Source organism: Phyllopteryx taeniolatus, unplaced genomic scaffold, assembly GCF_024500385.1.
Source record: "Phyllopteryx taeniolatus isolate TA_2022b unplaced genomic scaffold, UOR_Ptae_1.2 contig_24, whole genome shotgun sequence".
NCBI classification, from domain to species: domain Eukaryota; kingdom Metazoa; phylum Chordata; class Actinopteri; order Syngnathiformes; family Syngnathidae; genus Phyllopteryx; species Phyllopteryx taeniolatus.
Window position 1 is genome coordinate 770,637 of NW_026903162.1, and position 25,355 is coordinate 795,991.

General features: G+C 45.9%; 1 protein-coding gene across 7 annotated transcripts in view; it reads right to left on the reverse strand.

Moving 5' to 3' along the window:
- The window catches only part of ppip5k1a (diphosphoinositol pentakisphosphate kinase 1a), a 137,242-nt gene that overhangs the window by 19,999 nt on the left and 91,888 nt on the right, over positions 1-25,355 (reverse strand). For 2 of the 7 annotated variants that reach the window (XM_061765034.1, XM_061765031.1), the window contains exons 24-26: positions 11,142-11,235; positions 10,029-10,154; positions 8,347-8,409 (exon numbers count right to left, since the gene is read on the reverse strand). In XM_061765034.1, the coding sequence (XP_061621018.1) occupies positions 8,347-8,409; positions 10,029-10,154; positions 11,142-11,235 (283 nt within the window). The remainder of the gene's footprint in view (positions 1-8,346; positions 8,410-10,028; positions 10,155-11,141; positions 11,236-25,355) is intronic. The other 5 variants (XM_061765036.1, XM_061765033.1, XM_061765037.1 and 2 more) reach the window with 3 other exon arrangements.

Genomic DNA, 25,355 nt, shown 5'->3' on the forward strand with positions numbered 1-25,355 from the left:
TGAGTGAGGGAAGACACTGTACTTTTCAACAGTCAACTGCAATAAACATAGAAAAACAGCTATTTACACTAACAATCACAACTATGGCACTAGCAGGCATGTTTTTGGTATGTGTGAGGATGCCTAAGTACTTGGTGAAAAGCCACGCAAGCACGGGGAGAACATGCAAACTCTAGTTATGTTAACAAGTGAATTAAGGCATTTACTTTATGTAGGCGACAAGCAGTAATCTCCTGTCACGCGAAATGTTATCGCCACGTCACGTGAACTACCACATATGAACAAATCTGAAGTTGGGAACTCATTTTATCGTTTAAAAAAAACAAAACAATTTCAATTCAATGGTTGATTATTAGGTAACCTATGGGGAAAAATTGTTCTTTACCTAATTATTTGAGATTCCTCTGGTTTTGCGATATCCATCATTTAACATCCAACTTACAAGACAGTCAGAAGAAGCTCAAGACGCCATGCCAATAAAGGAAAGTGCAATACAAAAATGTCAGCTTTATAACATTGGGTCTTGAAATCACAAAACTCTGACCAGTAACTTGGCACTGACACGAGGCCGGTCACAACATGACACGCATTCTGGCTGGTCCACCATCCATCCATCCATTTTCCGTACTGCTTATCCTCACTAGGGTCATGGGTGTGCTGGAGCCTTTCCCAGCTATCTTCGGGGGAGAAGTGAGGTACACCCTGAACTAGTCGTCAGGGCAGATATATACAAACAACCATTCGCATTCACATTCAAACCTACGGCAATTTAGAGTCTTTAATTAACCTACCATGCATGTTTTTGGGATGTGGGAGGAAACCGGATTACCTGGGGAAACCCCACACAGGCACGTGGAGAACATACAACATCCACACAGGCGAGGCCGGATTTGAACCCGGTCCTCAGAACGGTGAGGCTGGTCTACCAATTATTCTATATCTTCTTCTTCTTTTCCTTTCGGCTTGTCCCGTTAGGGGTCGCCACAGCGCGTCATCCTTTTCCATGTAAGCCTATCACCTGCATCCTCCTCTTGAACACCAACTGCAATCATGTCTTCCCTCACGACATCCATCAACCTTCTCTTTGGTCTTCCTCTAGCTCTCTTGCCTGGCAGCTCGATCTTAATCATCCTTCTACCAAAATACTCACTATTTCTCCTCTGGACGTGTCCAAACCATCGACGTCTGCTCTCTCTAACTTCGTCTCCAAAACATCGAACCTTGGCTGTCCCTCTGATGAGATAGATCATTTCTAATTTTATCCAACCTGGTCACTCCGAGAGCGAACCTCAACATATTAATTTCCGCCACCTCCAACTCTGCTTCCTGTTGTCTCTTCAGTGCCACTGTCTCTAATCCGTACATCATGGCTGGCCTCACCACTGTTTTATAAACTCTGCCCTTCATCCTAGCAGAGACTCTTCTGTCGCATAACACACCTGACACCTTCCTCCACCCGTTCCAACCTGCTTGGACCCGTTTCTTCACTTCCTGACCACACTCACCATTGCTCTGGACGGTTGACCCCAAGTATTTAAAGTCTTCCACCCTTGCTATCTCTTCTCCCTGTAGCCTCACTCTTCCCCCACCACCCCTCTCATTCATGCACATATATTGTGTCTTACTTCGGCTAATCTTCATTCGTCTTCTTTCCAGTGCATGCCTCCATCTTTCTAACTGTTCCTCCAGCTGCTCCCTGCTTTCACTGCAGATGACAATGTCATCTGCAAACATCATGGTCCACGGGGATTCCAGTCTAACCTCATCTGTCAGCCTATCCATCACCACTGCAAAAAGGAAGGGGCTCAGGGCTGATCCCTGATGCAGTCCCACCTCCACCTTAAATTCGTCTGTCACACTTACAGCACACCTCACCGCTGTTCTGCTGCCCTCGTACATGTCCTGTATTATTCTAACATACTTCTCTGCCACTCCAGACTTCCGCATGCAGTACCACAGTTCCTCTCTGGGTACTCTGTCATAGGCTTTCTCTAGATCTACAAAAATACAATGTAGCTCCTTCTGACCATCTCTGTACTTTTCCATCAACATCCTCAAGGCAAATAATGCATTTGTGGTACTCTTTCTAGGCATGAAACCATACTGTTGCTCGCAAATACTCACTTCTGTCCTGAGTCTAGCCTCCACTACTCTTTCCCATAACTTCATTGTGTGGCTCATCAACTTTATTCCTCTATAGTTCCCACAGCTCTGCACATCACCTTTGTTTTAAACATGGGCACCAGTACACTTTTCCTCCATTCCTCAGGCATCTTCTCACGCACTAGAATTCTATTGAACAAGCTGGGCAAAAACTCCACAGCCACCTCTCCTAGATGCTCCCATACCTCCACAGGAATGTCATCAGGACCAACTGCCTTTCCATTTTTCATTCTCTTTAATGCCTTTCTAACTTCCCCCTTACTAATCATTGCCACTTCCTGGTCCACCACACTTGCCTCTTCTACTCTCTCTTCTCTCTCTATCCTTAATCACCCTAACCTGCTGCACATCCTTCCCATCTCTATCTCTCTGTCTGGCCAGCCTGTATAGATCCTTTTCTCCTTCTTTAGTGTCCAACCTGCCATACATGTCATCATATGCCTCTTGTTTGGCCTTTGCCCTGTGTCGCATCTCAATGTATTCTTTTGCCTCTCCTCGGTGCTCTCAGTGTCCCACTTCTTCTTAGCTAACCTTTTTCCTTGTATGATTTCCTGTACTGTATGGTTCCACCACCAAGTCTCCTTCTCTCCTTTCCTGCCAGAAGATACACCAAGTATTCTCCTGCCTGCCTCTCTGATCACCTTGGCTGCAGTGATCCAGTCTTCTGGGAGCTCCTCCTGTCCACAGAGAGCCTGTCTCACCTCTTCCCGAAAAGTTACACAACACTCGTCCTGTCTCAGCTTCCACCACATGGATCTCTTCTTTGCCTTTGTCTTCCCAATCTTCCTCCCCACCACCAGTCATCTTACACCCTCCATCCTATGCTGTCTAGCCACACTCTCCCCTACCACTACCTTACAGTTGGTAACCTCCTTCAGATTATATCGTCTGCACAAGATGTAATCCACCTGCGTGCTTCTAGCTCCGCTCTTGTAGGTCACCCTATGTTCATGCCTCTTCTGGAAAAAAGTGTTCACTACAGCCTTTTGCATCCTTGTTGCAAAGTATAACATCATCTGTCCCTCCAAGTTCCTTTCTTGGATGCCGTACTTACCCATCACCCTTATTTCCTTCACCAACATGTCCATTACAATCTGCACCAATTACGACTCTCTCTCTGTCTGGGACGCTCAGAAGTACTTCGTCTAGCTCCTTCCAGAATTTATCTTTCACCTCTAGGTCACATCCTACCTGTGGGGCATAGCCACTAATCACATTACACATAACACCCTCAATTTCAAGTTTCAGCCTCATCACTCGATCTGATACTCTTTTCACCGCCAAGACATTCTGAGCCAACTCTTCTTTTAAAATAACCCCAACTCCATTTCTCTTCCCATCTACACCATGCTCAAATAATTTAAACCCTGCTCCTAAACTTCTAGCCTTACTGCCTTTCCACCTGGTCTCCTGGACACACAATATATCAACCTTTCTACTAATCATCATGTCAACCAACTCCCGAGATTTTCCTGTCATAGTCCCAACATTCAAAGTCCCCACATTCAGTTCTAGGCTCTGTGCTTTCCACTTCTCTTTCTGCCGAAGAACCCGCTTTCCACCTCTTCTTCTTCGACCCACAGTAGCTGAATTTCCAACGGCGCCCTGCAGGTTGACGGTGCCGGTGGCGGACGTTGTTAACCCGGGCCACAACCGATCCGGTATGGAATTCTTTGGAAGAACGCTGATATTTGTTTGGCAAAATTTTAAGGTGGATGCCCTTCCTGACGCAACCCTCTGCATTTATCCGGGCTTGGGACCGGCCTACAGTTTGCACTGACTTACTGACTGTGCCCCCCAATTATATATATATATCTCCATCCATCCATCCATTTTCTGAGCTGCTTCTCCTCACAAGGGTCGCGGGCGTGCTGGAAACTATCCCAGCTATCATCGGGCATTAGGCAGGTTACACCCTGAACTGGTTGCTAGCCAATTGCAGGGCACATATAAACAAACAACCATGTGCACTCACATTCACACCTACGGGCAATTTAGAGCTGTCAATTAACCTACCATGCATATTTTTGGGATGTGGGAGGAAACCGGAGTGCCCGGAGAAAACCCACGCAGGCACGTGGAGAACACGCAAACTCCACACAGGCGGGGCCAGGGATTGAACCCCAGTCCTCAGAACTGTGAGGGAGACGCTCTAACCAGTCGGCCACCGTGCCGCCTATATATATATCACTGTAGTAGTCTCGCCACACTGCACTATTTGCATATCTGTTGTTGACCAATACTGGCCACCCATGCCATAGCAGCATCTGCTCCATTTGCACACTGATTGTGGAGTATCTGCAACATTTGCACAATCAACATTGTCCCAGATTATCGCGCTACTCGTGACTTTAAACTGCATATACACCTTGAAGTCTCAGCGCCCTTTGCACAATGGTCATTGCACCGGACTATTGCAATATTCGTTATTCGAACTGCTCTAAGTGCTAGAGGACTCTGCATCTTTTGCACAATTCTGATTCTAATACATTTTCTGAGCCGCTTCTCCTCACTAGGGTCACGGGCGTACTGGAGCCTCTCCCAGCTATCGGGCAGGAGGCGGGGTACACCCTGAACTGGTTGCCAGCCAATCGCAGGGCACATACAAACAAACAACCATTCGCACTCACATTCACACCTACGGGCAATTTAGAGTCTTCAATTCATGCATGTTTTTGGGATGTAGGAGGAAACCGGAGTGCCCGGAGAAAACCCACGCAGGCACGGGGAGAACATGCAAACTCCACACAGGCGGGGCTGGGGATTGAACCCCACTCCTCAGAACTGTGAGGCTGACGCTCTAACCAGTCCGGCCACCGTGCACGCGCAAACGCACGCACACGCGCACACACACACACACACATACACACACACACAGGATCCAGAAAGTATTCAGACCCTTTTAAAATTTTCACTCTTTGTTATATTGCAGCCATTTGCTGAAATAATTTCTTCATTTTCTTCCTCATTAATGTACACACAGCACCCCATATTCACGGAAAAAAACGGAATTGTTGAAATGTTTGCAGATTTATTTAAAAAGAAAAACTGAAATATCACACAGCCATAAGTATTCAGACCCTTTGCTGTCACACTTATATTTAACTGATGTCAATTTGCTGTCACACAGATATTTAATGTGATGTCAATTTCTTCTGATCATTCTTGAGATGGTTCTACACCTTCATTGGAGTCCAGCTGTATTTGATTATACAGATTGGACTTGATTAGGAAAGCCACACCCTGTCTATATAAGAAATTTCAGCTCACAGTGCATGTCAGAGCAAATGAGAATCATGAGGTCTAAGGAACTGCCTGAAGAGCTCAGAGACAGAATTGTGGAAAGGCACAGATCTGGCAAAGGTTACAAAAAAATTTCTGCTGCACTTAAGGTTCCCAAGAGCATAGTGGCCTCCATAATCCTCAAATGTAAGACGTTTGGGATGACCAGAACCCTTCCTAGAGCTGGCCGACCGGCCAAACTGAGCAATCAGGGGAGAAGAGCCTTGGTGAGAGTGGTAAAGAAGAACCCAAAGATCATTGTGGCTGAGCTCCAGAGATGCAGTCGGGAGATGGGAGAAAGTTCTAGAAAGTCAACCATAACTGCAGCCCTCTACCAGTTGGGGCTTTATGGCAGAGTGGCCCGCCAGAAGCCTCTCCTCAGCGAAAGCCCGCATGTAAACACCTGAAGGACTCCAAGATGGTGAGAAATAAGATTATCTGGTCTGATGAGATCAAGATAGAACTTTTTGGCCTTAATTCTAATTGGGATGTGTGGAGAAAACCAGGCACTGCTCATCACCTGTCCAATACAGTCCCAACAGTGAAGCATGGTGGTGGCAGCATCATGCTGTGGGGGTGTTTTTCAGCTGCAGGGACAGGATGACTGGTTAGAAGGAAAGATGGAAAGATGAATGCGGCCAAGTACAGGGATATCTTGGATGAAAACCTTCTCCAGAGTGCTCAGGACCTCAGACTTGGCGGATCTCCAAGGAGGAATGGCAGAGGATCCCCAAATGTAGGTGTGAAAAACTTCTTGCATCACTCCCTAGAAGACTCGTGGCTGTATTAGCTCAAAAGGGTGCTTCTACGAAATACAGAGCAAAGGGTCTGAATACTTACGGCTGTGTGATATTTCACTTTCTTTTTTTTAATTAAGCTGCAAAAATTTCAACAATTCCAATATGGGTTGCTGTGTGTATATGATGATGAAAAAAAGAAAGAACATAAATGATTTTAGCAAATGGCTGCAATATATCAGAGTGAAAAATTGAAGAGGGTCTGAATACTTTCGGTACCCACTGTATATAATCCAGCCATCCATTTTTCATACCGGTTATCCTCAGTAGGGTGGTAAATCATCATATATTATACTGTATATGATTATACGGGCGGAACGGTGGTCAGCACATCTGCCTCACAGTTCTGAGTACATGTTTCAAATCCAGCCTCGCCTGTGTGGAGTTTGCATGTTCTCCCCGTTCCTGCATGGGTTTTTCCGGATACTCCAGTTTCTTCCCACATCCCAAAAACATGCATGATAGGTTAACTGAAAACTCTAAATTGCCCGTAGGTGTGAATGTGAGTGCAAATGGTTCTTTGTTTATATGTTCCCTGCGATTGGCTGGCCACCAGTTCAGGCTGCACCCCGCCTCCTGCCCGCAGTTAGCTGGGATAGGCTGCAGTATACCCGCGACCCTAGTGAGGATAAGCAGTGTAGAAAATGGATGGATGGATGAGATTATTTTTCATGGTTTTCAAATTAATTTTTTATATAATCTATTCAAAGGTAGAATTTGCTTATGTTTAAGTTAAGCAGTGGTTATGTTTCAATTTAAATATGTATTTTTGTTCAATTATAGTACATTCTTATTTTTAAAGTTACTTCATGTAGAATGCAGACCATCTTGGTTAAGCGATATTGTGAGGGGGCCATGATCAGAGATCGATATTTCTTGATATTTACAATTAGAAATCTGAGGTAATAACTTGGTCTACCAAAAAGTAATCAATGTGTTTTTTTAAACTTGATCAGTGAGCGGCCCCAAAAATCCTGATCGTGTAAAGCCTAATTACTGTTCTCTTCATCAAGCCTTTTCTAACATTCCATCCATAAAATAAATTAAATATGTTTGATTATTGCTGATATTGTATCGGACCGATATTGGACAAAATTCAAGGCTGCAATATCGGTATGTGATCGGAAGTGAAAAAATTGGATCGGGGACATCCCTAAGACGTTGAGCAACATTTAAAAAAAAAAAAATTTGCCTCTAAAGTTTCTTTAAACTTTGTAGTCTGAAGTGCCGTCATGTGAAACAGAGGTTCCACTGTATTATCCATCCATCCATTTTCTTTACCGCTTATCCTCAGGGTTGCGGGCGTGCTAGAGGCTATATTCGGGCGAGTTACAACCTGAACTGGTCGCCAACCAATTTATTTTAAACAAAATCGATGCAGTTTGACTGGAATGCAAAGACTTTAAACAAAACACATTCTCTTTGTAGTTGGCTGTACAGAAGGGAAGTGTAAAATCAGAAGTTGATCGCAGTGACAGTGAACGACTGGAGCATCACAACATGCTGTCCAACTATACACCTTTCATGGAAGGAGTAGTCGACTGAGGCTAGATTTCAGACAAAACCAGTGACTTGAAGCAACATAAAAGTAATGTAGCGCAACTGAGCTGGAAAACAACACAGAAGTTGCTCATATTTTGCCATAAGATATTGCTAAATATATTGCTTGACAGACGTCTGTCCATCGATTGTGTACATTGAGAAAGTCATTTTACCAGTCAGGGAATTGTTGCATCTCTCAAAATGGCAATTGTATATTTTACAGCAGTGAATGTTTTTCTGCATATGGAATGTAGCCAGTTCAAGAATATTGAATAAATACAGTACAATATGAAACAACATGTCCATGTGTAAAAAAATTATAATCATCTTGAACAATGAATTATGAATTAGTGGGAACCCTGGTTAGAAAGAGAATGTCAATGTTAGAAAAGTGAGAACAACAAAATGAGAAAGATTGTCAATAATCTGGAAAAAGAAAAAACTAAAATGTTGGAGGGCCATGTGGAAAAAAAAAGCCGAGGTAAAATAAGAAACAAAAGTTTGAGGACATGCAAGACAAAGGAAGGCGAGGTGATAGTATACTTGAAAGAAGCAGACGTACCATTAGTCGGATGCTTTGCAAACGACACAGAAAATCGCTTTACTGCTGGCATAGACAACAATTCTGAGGAAACAAAAATTCACTAATGTTACTAGGATCCACAGTAAGTTGTTGATCATATATTATCATACGCTGTTCTCTAGTAAATACACTAATATGGATAAAACCTTTTAGATTAAGAACTTAATTTGGGTCTACTATCCTTCCTTCATATTTGCATCCTGCTTCATTACTCAATTATTAACTTGAACAGCGGTCACTATGATCACTCAGTTCAAAGTATGAGGATGAAAATATGATTAAATTTAGTGGCCCTTCACTACGTTTATTGGATTTAGCATGGAGGGAAAAAATAAAAATAAAAAAATGACACTGACTGGACCGAGACAAAAATGTGCCCATTAATTCTCAAAATGAGACGCAACAAGATGGATGTCAAAGATGAACAAAAAGAGAGCTATAAGGATGGCAGCAGTGAAGAGAAGAACATTTATATGATACAACACTGAAAGCTACATGAACATATGACAGACTTCAATGTCAGCTATGCAACCATGGAAGCACAGAGGTGTTCAAACGCATCAACGAGCCCTGAGTTTTATCAGTCTATACATTAAGAAATCGCACTGATTAAAAAAATAAATGGAAAGTATTTTTACCTGTTGTGCTAAAATACAGAAAATCACATTATGATGACGCCAATATACAGTAAATGTATGATTTCTCTATATAGAGAAAAACACAAACATTGTTTTCATTGCAAGTAGTTTCGATTGCACTTATCGGAATATGGACTGATTCTCAAGTTTAAGTGCCAGTATTACTGAACACTAAACAGACATGTAGAAAGTCAGTGCAGCCAGGATCGAGGTGAGAAATAAAAACGATATATTGTGATTTTGAGAGTATGAGGCAGGTAATGAACAAAAATGATGAAAATGTTTTTCCTCCATACATGCAGGCCCACAAAGTCATACCAGATTCTATGACCATATAAAATACTACTGATTGATCACTATTTGATAGTGGGGAGAAACCAAGAGCACTACACTACTACAACTAGTATTTACTAGGTGTAAACCAGCCAAATATGATTTTAGAAAATTAAACAGTCACTGCAAAAGTAGTGTTGCAGTTAAAACACAATGTACCAAAAGCCACAATGTACTTCTGGGAAATAAACCAGATTACTGCTATCCGAAGTACAATAACGATCTTAGGCTACACCTGAAAATTAAATTAGAGGACGCAGTTGTTGAAATTGCCACACGTTGTTCTACATATCCTGAGAGTTTTGAACAGGGCCTGAAGTAGCATGTATATGAACTACTGAAATGAAACATGCTAATCAAACTGGTGTGGAGAAAGAATGATGGGGAAAAACACATTTGTGTGACTAAAATGGATATGGAGTTTAATATGCAGTGACTAAAACAGAACTGTCAACATTGAATTATTGATGTATGGGCACGAACAATACTCATTCTTAACGTACCATATTTTCTTTGAGCTGAAGAATTTCAAGATTGCAAGAACTGTAATCTTTTTTAAATTAAACATGTATATCTGTATACACGGCCACATTCTCCACAGGGCCTCATTCTGAATGTTGTATTTAATTGTCAAATGAAAGTGGGTATTTTCACTTGTTTCTTCTGCTGTGCAGTGTCTCAAACACATACCGTCTTTGTAGGACAGACTGCTGGTGGAGAATTTTTTGCGGTGTGCGCGTGCGTAGTCCTGCAGGTTAGGGGCACTAGAGGACCCACCTAGGACAGTGGTGCTGAACAGCCCGGCATACTGAGAGCCTGCGAGGGGGGCGGGGGGTTAGTCACCACTACACATAACATGCTGTTACTCAAATTACTAATCAAAGAGCGACAGAAAGAGAGAAAAGACACAGAAAGAACTAAAGAAAAAGATAACCATGCAGACAGAACCAGAGAATCCCACGCAACCCGAACTAATGTGTCCCTCCATCTCTGTGCTTCTTGCACAAGGCTGAGACAACCACCGTTGAATGTTCTCGTAACAATACACTGTCTTCAAAATGAGGAATCGAGGTGACTTCCAGTTACAGGGTCTTCCTGCAGGACTGCTGAAAATGAGTGTATATCTGAGGATTTGCAAAGGGTTGTTGACTGATACCAGAATTGTTTGTCCAATAGTTTGTCTGGCATCACCACAAGCTCCCCACCAACCCAAAATGTACAGCCGAGTGCAAACTGTGATTTCAATTTTGAAAGCCTTGAACGATAAAGTGACATCTCATAAGGAGTAAGATGGAAAGCTCTAAGGCAGCATAAAACAGTTCGAGAGCTTCAGGGGAGGTGCAGCAACTAGAAACATTAGATATGCATTTTTAAACTGTGATATTAAAAGAGACGCTAATATAAAAACTATAATTGTGCAGGCGGCACAGTGATTAATTATTTTGGCGTTAGACCCACTGTGATATGTTGAAAAATTTGATTACTTTAGTATGGGTATTTGGCTCAGAATGTTTGGGAAGCAGGGAGGCCACAGCCATTTTAATTTGTCTAAGGGGAGGGCTCACACCTCTTCGAGGCATAGTGTGACTGAAGGCAGTGTAATAATTGTGGCCCAATTTATTTGAGAACTACTGTTTTGGTCTGTTATCTCAAGCAAAGATTTCCAAAGAGACGGCATACAACAAAAGACAACAACCAAAATATAACTGATCAAACGAGTGGCAATTCCTCTTTTGCAGCACTATGGCACATAATCGTCATCGTCATCTAAATGCATGCATCTTAAAGTTTTGTTATACTTACCTAACCCACTTTGTTTAATGTCAGGCGACTGACGAGAGCAAAACGAGAAGAGGCGATAACTCCCCACTTTCGAGGATGAAGTCTCTGACAGAACCTGGAGGGAGGGAAATTCATTTTGAGATGAAGGAAATTCAATATAACACTGCAATCGTCAATGACAGCTTCAAATTTGAGCAGAGGAGGTAAAAAAAACCAAAAAACTGATTGACATCTGGCTGGCAAAAAATGTGTTACCAATCAAAATGTCAAGTGAAATTAACTTGGAGGTGCTGATTCTCATCCCAGCTGCTTCACACTCGGCTGTGAACTACTCCAGTGAGAGTAGGAGATCACGGCTTGATGAAGCCAACAGAACCACATCATCTGCAAAAAGCAGAGATGCAATACTGAAGCAACCAAACCGGACCCCATCGATGCCTCGGCTGCGCCTTGAAATTCTGTCCATAAAAGTTATGAACAGAATCGGTGACAAAGGGCAGCCTTGGCGGAGTCCAACCCTCAACGGGAACAAGTCCGACTTACTGCCGGATATGCGGACCAAACTCTGACACCGGTCATATAGGGACAGAACAGCCCCTATCAGGGGGTTCGGTACCCCATACTCCCAAAGCACCCCCCACAGGACTCCCTGAGGGACACGGTCAAACGCCTTCTCCAAGTCCACAAAACACATGTAGACTGGTTGGGCGAACTCCAATGCACCCTCGAGTACCCTGCCAAGGGTGTAGAGCTGGTCCACTGTTCCACGGCCAGGACGAAAACCACAATGCTCCTCCTGGATCTGAGATCCGACTTCCTGACGGACCATCCTCTCCAGCTTTCCCGTACTCAGAGAAAGGGTGAGAAGCTCGGTCATCCGGGAGGATCTCAGAGTAGAGCCACTGCTCCTCCACATTGAGAGGAGACAGATGAGGTGGCTGGGGCATCTGATTCGGATGCCTCCTGGACGACCCAGGACACGCTGGAGAGACTACGTCTTTCGGCTGATCTGGGAATGCCTCGGGATCCCCCGGAAGAGTTTACTTTTACACTTACAAAATAGATCTGTACCTTGCCACAATTTTGTCTCTGACCTCTTCTATTTGAAAGGCGGCGCAGGTTACACTATTAGGCCAGTGTTCAGGTCAATGCTTACGTCAGTGCAAAGATGAGTGAGAAAACCAACTGGTGTGCTCAGTGGAAAAATCTGTTTCAAAGTGACCCTGATGGCACTTGAGATAAAACAAAGGTAATTTGCATATATTGCAGCACTGAATTTTTTTGATGAGATGTTTCATCCCACATAACACAAATGCCACATCACATATATTACAGTGTTCTCAGCCACCACATAAAAATTGAAACACAAAAATGGGTGTATGTGTGACAGTCCAAAGCTGGAAATCGGTTTCCTTATCTTAGATCCAATAATGAATCTTTGATTCCCACTGGCTTAAAACCACAAATAATCCTAGGATGGAAAAAGTAATACGAAGAGGCGCAGTCCATCTCCCTTTTGGTCCCCGGGGCCACTCCCCCTCTCTACTGTGCATAAAAGGCCGGAGCCCCGTTTGTCCTCGGACTCGCTCGCTCGTTGACCTTGCTGAAGAACCTGGCGTATAGCCAGGGAACCCCAACCCACCACAAGGTGGGTAGACCCACTCAACGGAACGCGGATGGCAGAAGGTGGCAGGGCTGCCAGGCACTGCTGCATAAAATCAAAATCCCCCCCACCCAAGACCCACCGTCCCCCAGAGATGCGTGTATGTGGTGCATTAAAAGCAGTAGGGATGAGTGTGTGTGATGCATTAAAATCCTGGGAAACAGCACTGACGAACTGAAACCTGGTCCAACACCCGCACCCTCCCGACCCCATACCAGTCCCCCAGGAGCCCGTGGATATGTATGTGTGCCCAGAAGTTACTAGTGAGAAAAACATTTACAGTGAGTGGTGTGAGTGTGTGCTAGGTGAGTGATTAAGAGGCATGGCTCCTGCAGGTCAGGCCCATCAGGCAGGACAACAACAGACAAAGAGGGCTGCCCCACCCAGGCCTGAGGAGTGACAGCCCCCCCCACACACACACAGTAAACAGAGCTCGGAACCAAGGCGGGCGCCAGCTGGCACCGCCCTAGCACCCACGGAATATGGGCGAGTCAACCATCACACCATCAATGCTCTGCGGGAGGTCAATCCAGTGGTCCCACCCACCCCCGAGATCGGAAAGGAGTGAAGAAAGTCCCGCCCCCCCACAGATGCCAGAACTGCAAACACAGGGTCAAGAAGAGAAGATCCCCACTCCATGTATGTGTCCTTTCACCATGCAAATCAGTCTCAAATGTGAGAAAAAAACACAAAAAAACAAGTACATAAATGAATAAGAAATAAAGCAAGTGACAAAGAGAATAATAATAAAACAACAGTAACCTCGACAACAAAGAATACCGAAGTCAAAAGTTTACTTTTACACTTACAAAATAGATCTGTACCTTGCCACAATTTTGTCTCTGACCTCTTCTATTTGAAAGGCGGCGCAGGTTACACTATTAGGCCAGTGTTCAGGTCAATGCTTACGCCAGTGCAAAGATGAGTGAGAAAACCAACTGGTGTGCTCAGTGGAAAAATCTGTTTCAAAGTGACCCTGATGGCACTTGAGATAAAACAAAGGTAATTTGCATATATTGCAGCACTGAATTTTTTTGATGAGATGTTTCATCCCACATAACACAAATGCCACATCACATATATTACAGTGTTCTCAGCCACCACATAAAAATTGAAACACAAAAATGGGTGTATGTGTGACAGTCCAAAGCTGGAAATCGGTTTCCTTATCTTAGATCCAATAATTAATCTTTGATTCCCACTGGCTTAAAACCACAAATAATCCTAGGATGGAAAAAGTAATACGAAGAGGCGCAGTCCATCTCCCTTTTGGTCCCCGGGGCCACTCCCCCTCTCTACTGTGCATAAAAGGCCGGAGCCCCGTTTGTCCTCGGACTCGCTCGCTCGTTGACCTTGCTGAAGAACCTGGCGTATAGCCAGGGAACCCCAACCCACCACAAGGTGGGTAGACCCACTCAACGGAACGCGGATGGCAGAAGGTGGCAGGGCTCCCAGGCACTGCTGCATAAAATCCAAATCCCCCCCACCCAAGACCCACCGTCCCCCAGAGATGCGTGTATGTGGTGCATTAAAAGCAGTAGGGATGAGTGTGTGTGATGCATTAAAATCCTGGGAAACAGCACTGACGAACTGAAACCTGGTCCAACACCCGCACCCTCCCGACCCCATACCAGTCCCCCAGGAGCCCGTGGATATGTATGTGTGCCCAGAAGTTACTAGTGAGAAAAACATTTACAGTGACTGGTGTGAGTGTGTGCTAGGTGAGTGATTAAGAGGCATGGCTCCTGCAGGTCAGGCCCATCAGGCAGGACAACAACAGACAAAGAGGGCTGCCCCACCCAGGCCTGAGGAGTGACAGCCCCCCCCCCCCCACACACACACAGTAAACAGAGCTCGGAACCAAGGCGGGCGCCAGCTGGCACCGCCCTAGCACCCACGGAATATGGGCGAGTCAACCATCACACCATCAATGCTCTGCGGGAGGTCAATCCAGTGGTCCCACCCACCCCCGAGATCGGAAAGGAGTGAAGAAAGTCCCGCCCCCCCACAGATGCCAGAACTGCAAACACAGGGTCAAGAAGAGAAGATCCCCACTCCATGTATGTGTCCTTTCACCATGCAAATCAGTCTCAAATGTGAGAAAAAAAAACACAAAAAAACAAGTACATAAATGAATAAGAAATAAAGCAAGTGACAAAGAGAATAATAATAAAACAACAGTAACCTCGACAACAAAGAATACCGAAGTCAAAAGTTTACTTTTACACTTACAAAATAGTTTTGTTATCGTCAGATGGCACACTACCCAGGCAAAAGAATCAATAATCTAAATTTAGCATGTTCAGGATTGGTGACCAGCTATCTACGTATATATGTAATTGTTTTTTTTCGTTCCGCTGATATTTTTTCTAATGCAATATATTCTATTGCTAGGCTTAAGGCTTTGTGATTCGCTGTCTTCGTTTGGGAAGATGTGACGTCGCCAATTTGGTTCCCTCCTTCATGGCTTTGAACCATTGTATATGCTTCGGTTTGTCCTCGAGGGCCCCCTCTCGGACGTTCATGCCATTACACAACTTCCGGTAGACTACCGGGAAGCTCTTAGCTGGTCAGCCGCTAGGAAGCTGTTAACGAACACACATTGAGACATTGTGTTCATTCTTTTGTCGTGGCTTTTGAAATAATAAACTTCAGCTTGCCTACAGCACCGCCGAGTGCTTTCCCTGCTGGTTTAAGCTTTCGTTGTGCGCTGATTTTCAACGAGCGCTGCGCCATGAGCGCCGTGCAACCTTGCGTCACACGTTACCTAGCAACCAACCGGCTCTCGCGACCTCGGCTAACTAGCCGCTAAGCATTCACCCACGATCGAGTGTCTTATTTAAGTTAAAAGCCTCCGTTTTCGCTCGTTTTTTTAAACGCTGACGCCGTGATCATGTTTTAAAGCTTTGTTGCGTGGTATTTTTAACCAGTTTTGAGATTTACAACGTAACGATTACAACAAGCTTTACCAACAAAAGGCGCAACATTGCTAATGCAATAAGACCACCTCCTGTTCTCAGACGTTCCTTACACAACATAACTTGAGTTAAACACTGCCACCCTCCATTCATCCATCCATTTTCTGAGCCGCTTATCCTCACAAGGGTCGAGGGAATGCTGGATCCTATCCCAGCTATCATGGGGCAGGAGGCGGGGTACACCCCGAACTGGTTGCCAGCCAATCGCAGGGCACAGATAAACAAATAACCATTCGCACTCACATTCACACCTACGGGCAATTTAGAGTCGTCAATTAACCTACCACCGATGTCTTTGGGATGTGTGAGGAAACTGGAGTGCCCGGAGAGAGAATACACACACTGCCACGCGTTAATAATAATCACAATTATTTTCTGAGTGGCGCTATTAATTAATTACTTGTTTAATTTAAATCACTTTGGGTTTTTTATTTTTATTTGTAACAAAAAGGAAAACCCCGATTAGATTTTTTGTCTGAACAACATTATTGGGTGGATTTTTTTAAATAAAATTGTTTTTTTCGTTTTTTATTTACATTTTTTAAAAATATTTGTTAGAATTTTTTGGGGTTTGTTTTGCCTTTTCCCCTCTGTCTAAGACATTATTGTCAGTCTTACAAGCAATTAAGTCACAAGCCTAATTATAAGTACATTTAACGTCATTACCAAAGTTAAAACTTATTTGATTGAGCTAAAGTTCTATGGTCATGAACTTTAGCTACGGGCAATTGTATTCACAAATTTAATTGATTTACAGCGATAGTCATCACACACAGTCAAGTCGATTTGTTTAACTAATCATAACTGAATTTAATTTATTTCTCAAAGCTAAATAAATTAATTTATTGAATTTGGCAATCCCATTCTCAAACACATTTAAAGTTACATTATAAAACCCCACACCATAATTTGCGAACGCTATTTAATTTTTCAATACTAACAATTCAGTTGCGTACCATGTACAGCTACTGCAAACGCATCGCGCAATCATGGTGGAACTTTCAGAAAGCCCCAGACAATATGACAATCTTAACACGTTAGAGGAGCTCGTGAGCAATCTAGCAAAAGACCTCGTCCCGGGCTATGCCGAATCTGTCAAAGATGCTAGCCTTGAAGTCCTCAATAACAACACCGCACAACTTATGAGTGGCGCTGAGCACAAAACCTTAAAAGATAAAAATCTCGCTCGAAAAGTTGGTTGCATGGTGCTAAAGTTGGTGTCCCTACTAAAATGGAGCGACCTAGAGGACGCTCGGGTGAAGAGGAGACTGGAAGCTGAACAGCATAAGCAAGTCCAGTTAACTGGACAATTGACAGAAACTATCACGCGTTTAAACTTGGCTGAAGCCCACCTCCTTGATGTTGAAATGCAATGCAATGATACTGAGGATCGGATAACCGACCTCACTGAGGCTGCGCAGTTGACGTCCAAAGACAGTGGCGAGTTAACCAGTGAAAACGCTAAAGTAACAAAGGCCCCTATCTCTAGTGAACTAACTCCCGGAGATGAACAAAAACTGCTACACACTGCTAATGCAGAGATTACACAATTAAAAGCTAAATTAATAGAATTAGCCGACTGACCGTCTAATGACCAAATGCTTGAATTACGGGCCGTACATCAGCGAGCAACTCTTCTGCTGCGTCAAGCTTCCGTTGACATCCAGCGGCACACCGAACGCACCAACATGCTCAAAGCAGAACACTCCAAAGAGATAGAACAGCTCAAGACACAGATGGCGATCCTGGAGATGGAATTCTCCCACCTCCAGCAACAGCTCCGAGACCAAGAGGATGAGTTAGCCCATGTCAGGCGTGAGCTACATTTAGCTCGACAGCTGTCCGCGGACTCCCTGCCTCATCCGGCCCCTGCTACAGACAGCCGGGGGCCCTCACTCGCCAGAAGTGTCACAGAGCCCTACAAAACATCTCCAACCTTTGGGCCGGAAACCACATCTGGGGGGGGGCGCCGTGCGACCTCCGCATGGGTGGCGGCCCCACCAGTTGCAGCATCCCTTTTTGACTCACCCCCGACCCAGCGCCGCTCCAGGTATGACTCTAAAAGACTTAGACAAAGTTGTGGGCGACATTACGAGGTTTGAACCTACACCGAATGGGTCACACGACACAGCTGCGTACCTTAGAGACCTCGAATTTCACCTTAAACGATTCCCTTCCGCAACCGCTGACTACAAGTTTTACCTTATTAAAGTTACGTCTAGCCGAGAAGTACATAGCCTAATTGAACGACAACCAGCCCATGTACTGGTGGATTTTCCGGCTCTTTGCCAAGCATTATCATGGGAATTTGATGATCCAGAGGGCGCAACGGGCTTATCTGCAGCCTTCACAATTAAACAGGGAAGAGAAGTACATAGCATGCCCGCGCACGCTGTCCAGTGCCCAACTGCGTGTGCTAGCCGCCAACGGTTTCGCGAAACAAAAACACCCACCATCTAAAGCACAAGACTCGGGTGTCTTCTTCACAAACGAACCTCCGCAGATAGAATTAGAGGGAGCTACGTGCGACTGACACACAATTTTCTGCCGATGTTAAACCCGACAACCAAAAGAAGTCATTAAATCCAAACAAACAATCTCGGCCTGCATATATCAATGGTCCTCGTAACCAACAATGCCAATTCAGTGATAAATCAAAATCATGGAATAACCGTAACTCTTATTCACACCAAAACTACACGTCGGAACAGGGTACACACAACGACCAGCCTAAATCTGACTCGAGACCCTAAAAGGACGAATGACAACCGGGTAAAGGACCCCCAAAGGGAATTTAGTGCCGTGGCAGAAGAATTACTTGAGGTACTCCGCAGCCTGTCCAACGACAAAAACTGGGACCTATCATTATGACTAGCCCTGACTGGGTCGGACGGAGCGACAGAGGACGTGGCAGGTCAACCGGGGAACCTTTGTCGCTAACAACCTGTCCAATCCCTCTGTGACCCCGGACGACCTCAGGTCGCCATAACCTTAGCGGATCACTTTGTGACGACCAATCCCTAGACCCCTTTCGTGCCGTCCTAATCGTCCGACTAGACCTTGGCGAGGCCCCTAACTTGTGTGACATTACGCTACTGAATAATGTTCTGCCATTCCAACAGCTTTTGGGCGAACTAATTGCTAAAGGCACTTCTCGGAAGTTTTATTTAACCGTTACACTTGAGCACGAACTTGTCCGCGAAGCTCTGATTGATCCCGTGGCAGACATCACAATGTCCCACGCTGTGTTCAACCAGCTTCTTACATTGCTACAAGCCAGTGGCCGTTACCTCCAACTGCAACATTGCGCACTAACTATCCGCGGATTTACAGTGACTAACACCGAACTAAACACCTTAACTATGCTCCACTGGTCAATTGGCCCCATGACGTTAGTCCATCCAGTCTACGTGTCTCCAATTGAATCGGCCCCCCTGCTCACTCTTAAATACTTGATGCCTCAGTTAGTTTGGGTGATATTTTACCTCATGTGTGCCTACTATTGTATTCAAATTACAAACGGATATGAGCCTGATAATGTGCAAATACACATCACGTATTGAGACGTTTCACCGTGTAAACATTTTACAGTCAATGATTGAATGATTAACACTTCTGTGCGTCAAAAGACTTTGTAGACTTTCATAAAATCTTTTGTGTAGGCCGAAATTAAAAGTTGTCGATAAAAAACATCCCCTCTGGTCAAGGCCAGTAGATGGATTTGCCCGTAACTTCATATTTAAGGGAAATCCTGGGTTGTCTTGCAATCTTGCATACTGCGATAAAAAGCCATGAAAACGAGGTTTCTTGGCCAATATTATATGGAAGTCAATGGGACTTCTACCAACCAATGATAATGCGCATGCGCCAGAATTATGTCACGGGGTGCTGGAGAGTGCGCCCGCTGGGGACTCTATTGCTGTGCTAGGGGACTTCAATGCTCACGTGGGTAATGAGAGTGAGACCTGGAAGGGGGTTATTGGGAGGAAGGGCCGCCCCCAACCCCCGATCAGAACCTGAGTGATGTTCTGTTATTAGACCTCTGTGCTCACCATGGATTGTCCATAACGAACACCATGTTCAAGCATAAGGGTGTCCACACGTGCACTTGGCACCAGGACACCCTTGGTCGCCGTTCGATGATAGACTTTGTGGTCATGCCATCGGACTTGCGGCCGTTATGTCTTGGACACTCTGGTGAAGAGAGCGGCGGCGCTGTCTACTGATCACCACCTGGTGGTGAGTTGGCTCCGATGGTGGAGGAAGATGCCGGTCTGACCTGGCAGGCCCAAACGTATTGTGAGGGTCTGCTGGGAACGTATGGCAGAATCCCCTGTCAGAAGGGGCTTTAACTCCCACCTCCAGCAGAACTTCACCCACGTCTCGGGGGAGGCGGGGGACATTTAGTCCGAGTGGACCATATCTCGCGTCTCTATTGCCGAGGCGGCTGACCGGAGCTGTGGCCGTAAGGTAGCCGGTGCCTGTTGTGGCGGAAGTCCCAGAACCCATTTGTGGACACCAGCGGTGAGGGATGCCGTCAAGCTGAAGAAGGAGTCCTATCGGCTTTTTTGGCTTGTGGGACTCCTGGGGCAGCTGATGGGTACCGGCTGGCCAAGTGGAATGCAGCTTTGGTGGTCGCTGAGGCAAACACACGGGCGTGGGAGGAGTTCGGTGAGGCCATGGAGAATGACTTCCGGACGGCTTCTAAGAAATTCTGGTCCACCATCCGGCGTCTCAGGAGGGGGAAGTAGTGCACCATCAACACTGTGTATTGTGGGACTGGGGCGATGCTGACCTCGACTCGGGATGTTGTGAGTCGGTGGGGAGAATACTTTGAAGACCTACTCAATTCCACCGACACGCCTTCCCATGAGGAAGCAGAGTCTGAGGTCTCTGAGGCGGGCTCTCCTATCTCTGGGGTTGAGGTCACCGATGTGGTTAAAAAGCTCCTCGGTGGCAAGGCCCCGGGGGTGGATGAGATTCGCCCGGAGTTCCTAAAGGCTCTGGATGTTGTAGGGGTGTCCTGGTTGACACGCAACATCGCTTGGACATCAGGGACAGTGCCTCTGGATTGGCAGATTGGGGTGGTGGTCCCCCTTTTTAAGAATCCTCAGCCTCCCTGGTAAGGTCTATTCAGGGGTGCTGGAGAGGAGGGTCCGTCGGGAAGTTGAATCTCAGATGCAGGAGGAGCAGTGTGGTTTTCGTCCTGGCCGTGGAACATTGGACCAGCTCTTCACCCTCGGCAGGGTCCTCAATGGATGGATGGGTTTCTCGATGACGAGTAGTACGATGCTAATGCCAACCGCGAGTGGCTAATCGCTACACTAGCACAGACATTATATGTACTAACTGTAGGTACATTGTGGTGCTAATTGTGAAGTTAGCTAAGCTAAAATTAGGTTATTTGACATGTTAGTCAATTCGTGTTGGTTACAAAGCACTTGTGATTTAAATAGAAATGTTTTACAATAGAAAGTTTGTAAAAAGATAAATACTGATTTAAAAGCTGTAAATTATTTCAATATGAAATGTGAATTGTGATAAATACGATAATGGTTATGTTTACACAACAATAATTTGTGTGTACCAAATCATTTTAAAATAATTTATCTATTGTACATCCTATGTGGTTATACTGTACATGATGAAAGACATATTGAGTAATGGGAGTAAATTGATATTAAGTTACATGATGAACAAAATAGAATGATACTGATTATATTTTCTACAGTGTGTGTATAGATTGTTTTTTTCCCTTGGACTATAATTGAACCTGGATTCTGAATATTGAAGGTTCAATGGGGAGCCAAACCCAGGAAAAGAAAGTAGACAGGACAGGACCGCGGTACGGCCAACTGTGGTGCCTGCTCTGAGGACATCAAACTTCAATCTTTCTCTTGTGTTGATACAAATAAGGACACAAAAACTACCCGGGTAGTAATAGGAGAAGAGTTCACATACACTTGAACTAAGGTAACTCAAAAATTTCATTATTTTTATTTTCTGATTTTCAGATGAAAGAGTTCTATTATACTTACTGCCCCCGGCTCGGCGCTTGTACGTTGGGGTTCACCCCGGTGGACGAGAGGGTAGCCTCCCTCCGCCTTCGGGTGAGGGGGATGGGTCCTGACTGTTATTTGCGCCTATGCACCAAACAGCAGTACAGAGTACCCACCCATTTTAGAGTCCTTAGAGGGGGTGCTGGAGAGCGCTCCTGTTGGGGACGCCATAGTTCTGCTGGGGGACTTCAATGCTCACGTGGACAATGACAGTGAGACCTGGAAGGGCGTGATTGGGAGGAACGCCCCCCCCCGTCCAGAACCCGAGCGGTGTTCTGTTATTGGACTTCTGTGCTCGTCACGGATTGTCCATAACGAACACCATGTTCAAGCATAAGGGTGTCCACATGTGCACTTGGCACCAGGACACCCGAGGTCACCGTTCGATGATTGACTTTGTGGTCGTGTCATCGCACTTGCGGCCGCATGTCTTGGACACTTGGGTGAAGAAAGGGGCGGTGCTGTCAACTGATCACCACCTGGTGGTGAGTTGGCTCCGATGGTGGGGGAAGATGCCGGTCCGACGTGGCAGGCTCAAACGTATTGTGAGGGTCTGCTGGGAATGTCTGGCAAAATCCCCTGTCAGAAAGAGTTTCAACTCTCACCTCCGGCAGAACTCACCCACGTCATGGGGATATTGAGTCCGAGTGGACCATGTTGCGCGCCTCTATTGCCGAGGCGGCCGACCGGAATTGTGGCTGTAAGGTAGTCAGTGCCTGTCGTGGCGGGAATCCCCGAACCCATTGGTGGACTCCAGCGGTGAGGGATGCCGTCAAGCTGAAGAAGGAGTCCTATCAGGCCTTTTTGGACTGTGGTACTCCTGAGGCAGCTGATGGATATCGGCTGGCCAAGCGGAATGAGGCTTTGGTGGTCGCTGAGGCAAAAACCTGGGCGTGGGAGGAGTTTGGTGAGGCCATGGAAAACGACTTCCGGATGGCTATAGTGGGGATGGGGCGCTGCTGACCTCGACTCGGGACGTTGTGAATCGGTGGGGAGAATACTTCGAAGACCTCAATTCCACCGACACGCCTTCCCATGGGGAACCAGAGTCTGGGGTATCTGAGGCGGGCTCTCCTATCTCTGGGGTTGAGGTCACCGAGGTGGTTAAAAAGCTCCTCTGTGGCAAGGCCCCAGGGTTGGATGAGATTCGCCCGGAGTTCCTAAAGGCTCTGGATGTTGTAGGGGAGTCCTGATCGACACGCAACATCGCATGGACATCAGGGACAGTGCCTCTTGATTGGCAGACTGGGGTGGTGGTCCCCCATTTTAAGAAGGGGGACCGGAGGGTGTGTTCAACTACAGGGGGATCACACTCCTCAGCCTCCCTGGTAAGGTCTATTCAGGGGTGCTGGAGAGGAGGATCCGTCGGAAAGTCGAATCTCAGATTCATGAGGAGCAGTGTGGTTTTCGTCCTGGCCGTGGAACAGTGGACCAGCTCTTCACCCTTGGCAGGGTCCTCGAGGGTGCATGGGAGTTCGCCCAACTAGTCTACATGTGTTTTGTGAACTTGGAGAAGGCGTGAGTCCCTCGTGGAGTCCTGTGAGGTGTGCTTCGGGAGTATGGGGTACCGAACCACCTGATATGGGCTGTTCGGTCCCTGTATGACCGGTGTCAGAGTTTGGTACGCATTGCCGTTAGTCAGTCTGACTTGTTTCCAGTGAGGGTTGGACTCCGCGAAGGCTGCCCTTTGTCACAGATTCTGTTCATAACTGTTATGGACAGAATTTCTCGGCGCAGCCGAGGCATAGGCGGGGTCCGGTATGGTGGCCTCAGTATTGCATCTCTGCTTTTTGCAGGTGATGTGGTTTTGTTGGCTTCATCAGGCCGTGATCGACAACTCTCACTGGAGCGGTTCGCAGCCGAGTGTGAAGCAGCTGGGATGAGAATCAGCACCTTTAAATCTGAGACCATGGTCCTTAGTCGGAAAAGGGCAGCATGCCCTTTCCAGGTCGGGGATGAGATTCTTCCCCAAGTGGAGGAGTTCAAATATCTTGGGGTTTTGTTCACGAGTGAGGGAAGAATGGAACTGGAGATCGACAGGCAGATCGGTGCAGCGTCTGCAGTGATGTGGACTTTGTATCGGTCTGTTGTGGTGAAGAAGGAGCTAAGCCGAAAGGCGAAGCTTTCAATTTACCGGTCGATCTACGTTCCTACCCGCACCTATGGTCACGAGCTGTGGGTCGTGACCGAAAGAACAAGATCCGGGATACAAGCAGTCGAAATGAGTTTCCTCCGCAGGGTGTCCGGGCTCTCTCTTAGAGATAAGGTGAGAAGCTTGGTCATCCGGGAGGGGCTCAGAGCAGAGCCTCTACTCCTCCGCATTGAGAGGAGCCAGATGAGGTGGCTCGGGCATCTGTTTAGGATGCCTCCTGGACGCCTCCCTGGTGAGGTGTTCCGGGCACGTCCCACCGGGAGGAGACCCCGGGGACGACGCAGGATACGCTGGAGAGACTACGTCTCTCGGCTTGCCTGGGAACGCCTTGGGATCCCCTCGGAAGAGCTAGAGGAAGAAGCTGGGGAGAGGTTGGGCTTCCCTGCTTAGGCTGCTGCCCCCGCGACCCGACCTCGGATAAGCGGAAGACAATGGATGGAAGGATGGAGTTCTATTTAAGTGTCCTTTTCATATATTGTTTGTATGACAAATTGCATTGTAGGATTAAAGTTCTGCTGTTCAACTTCCCATGACTCTTTTCTTGTGAGTCATACTGATAATTAAAGTTATCCAGCTCTCCAAACCTGAATGTGTCGTTAGTTTTGGGTTTTTCACTAGGGACGCTACATAAAACTTGGAAAGCCAGCCAGGACTTTGTGTACGAAATACCTTACTGAAAACCTCAGTATGTGGAAGTTGAACTGTTTGACATTTTATTGTAGTTGTTCCTTCAGACATTGCTATCATTTACTTTGCATAATAATGTGGTGATAGTGCAAACATGGATATAACTATCTGAGATGTTAAAGAACCTAGTTCACTTCTTGTAGGTGGCATAACTTGTAGTGATGCCGATGTATTAGGGTTAGTATTTGAATATTTGGGACAATATTAAGAGGGTAATTAATGTTCCCAGAGGTGAAGGTAAGTTCCAACACTTCTAAAGTATAGTTTTTGTGCCACTAGGGGTGCTACATTTTACTTAAGTGTCTCTGTTGTGGAGACCCATGTGGCGAGCAAGGGGCTGGCAACTTGAATTGAACCAAAACCGTAGCAGCTAGCTAGCCGAGACGATTGACTAATTGATGCATTTGTTCGGGTTGTAGGGCATGGCTTGATGGGTAACTGCACGCTGTTGTGGTAGAAATGGGCCCAGTTGAGAGTTGAACAATTCATTACTAAATTGTTCAGTCTTTGCACACGTTTTCAGCACTCCAAACATTCATTCATTCATTCATCTTCCGTTTCGCTTATCCTCACTAGGGTCGCGGGCGTGTTGGAGCCTATCCTAGCTACATTCGGGCGAAAGGCAGGGTACACCCTGAACTGGTCACCAGCCAATCGCAGGGCCCATAGAAAGAAACAAACATTCACACTCACATT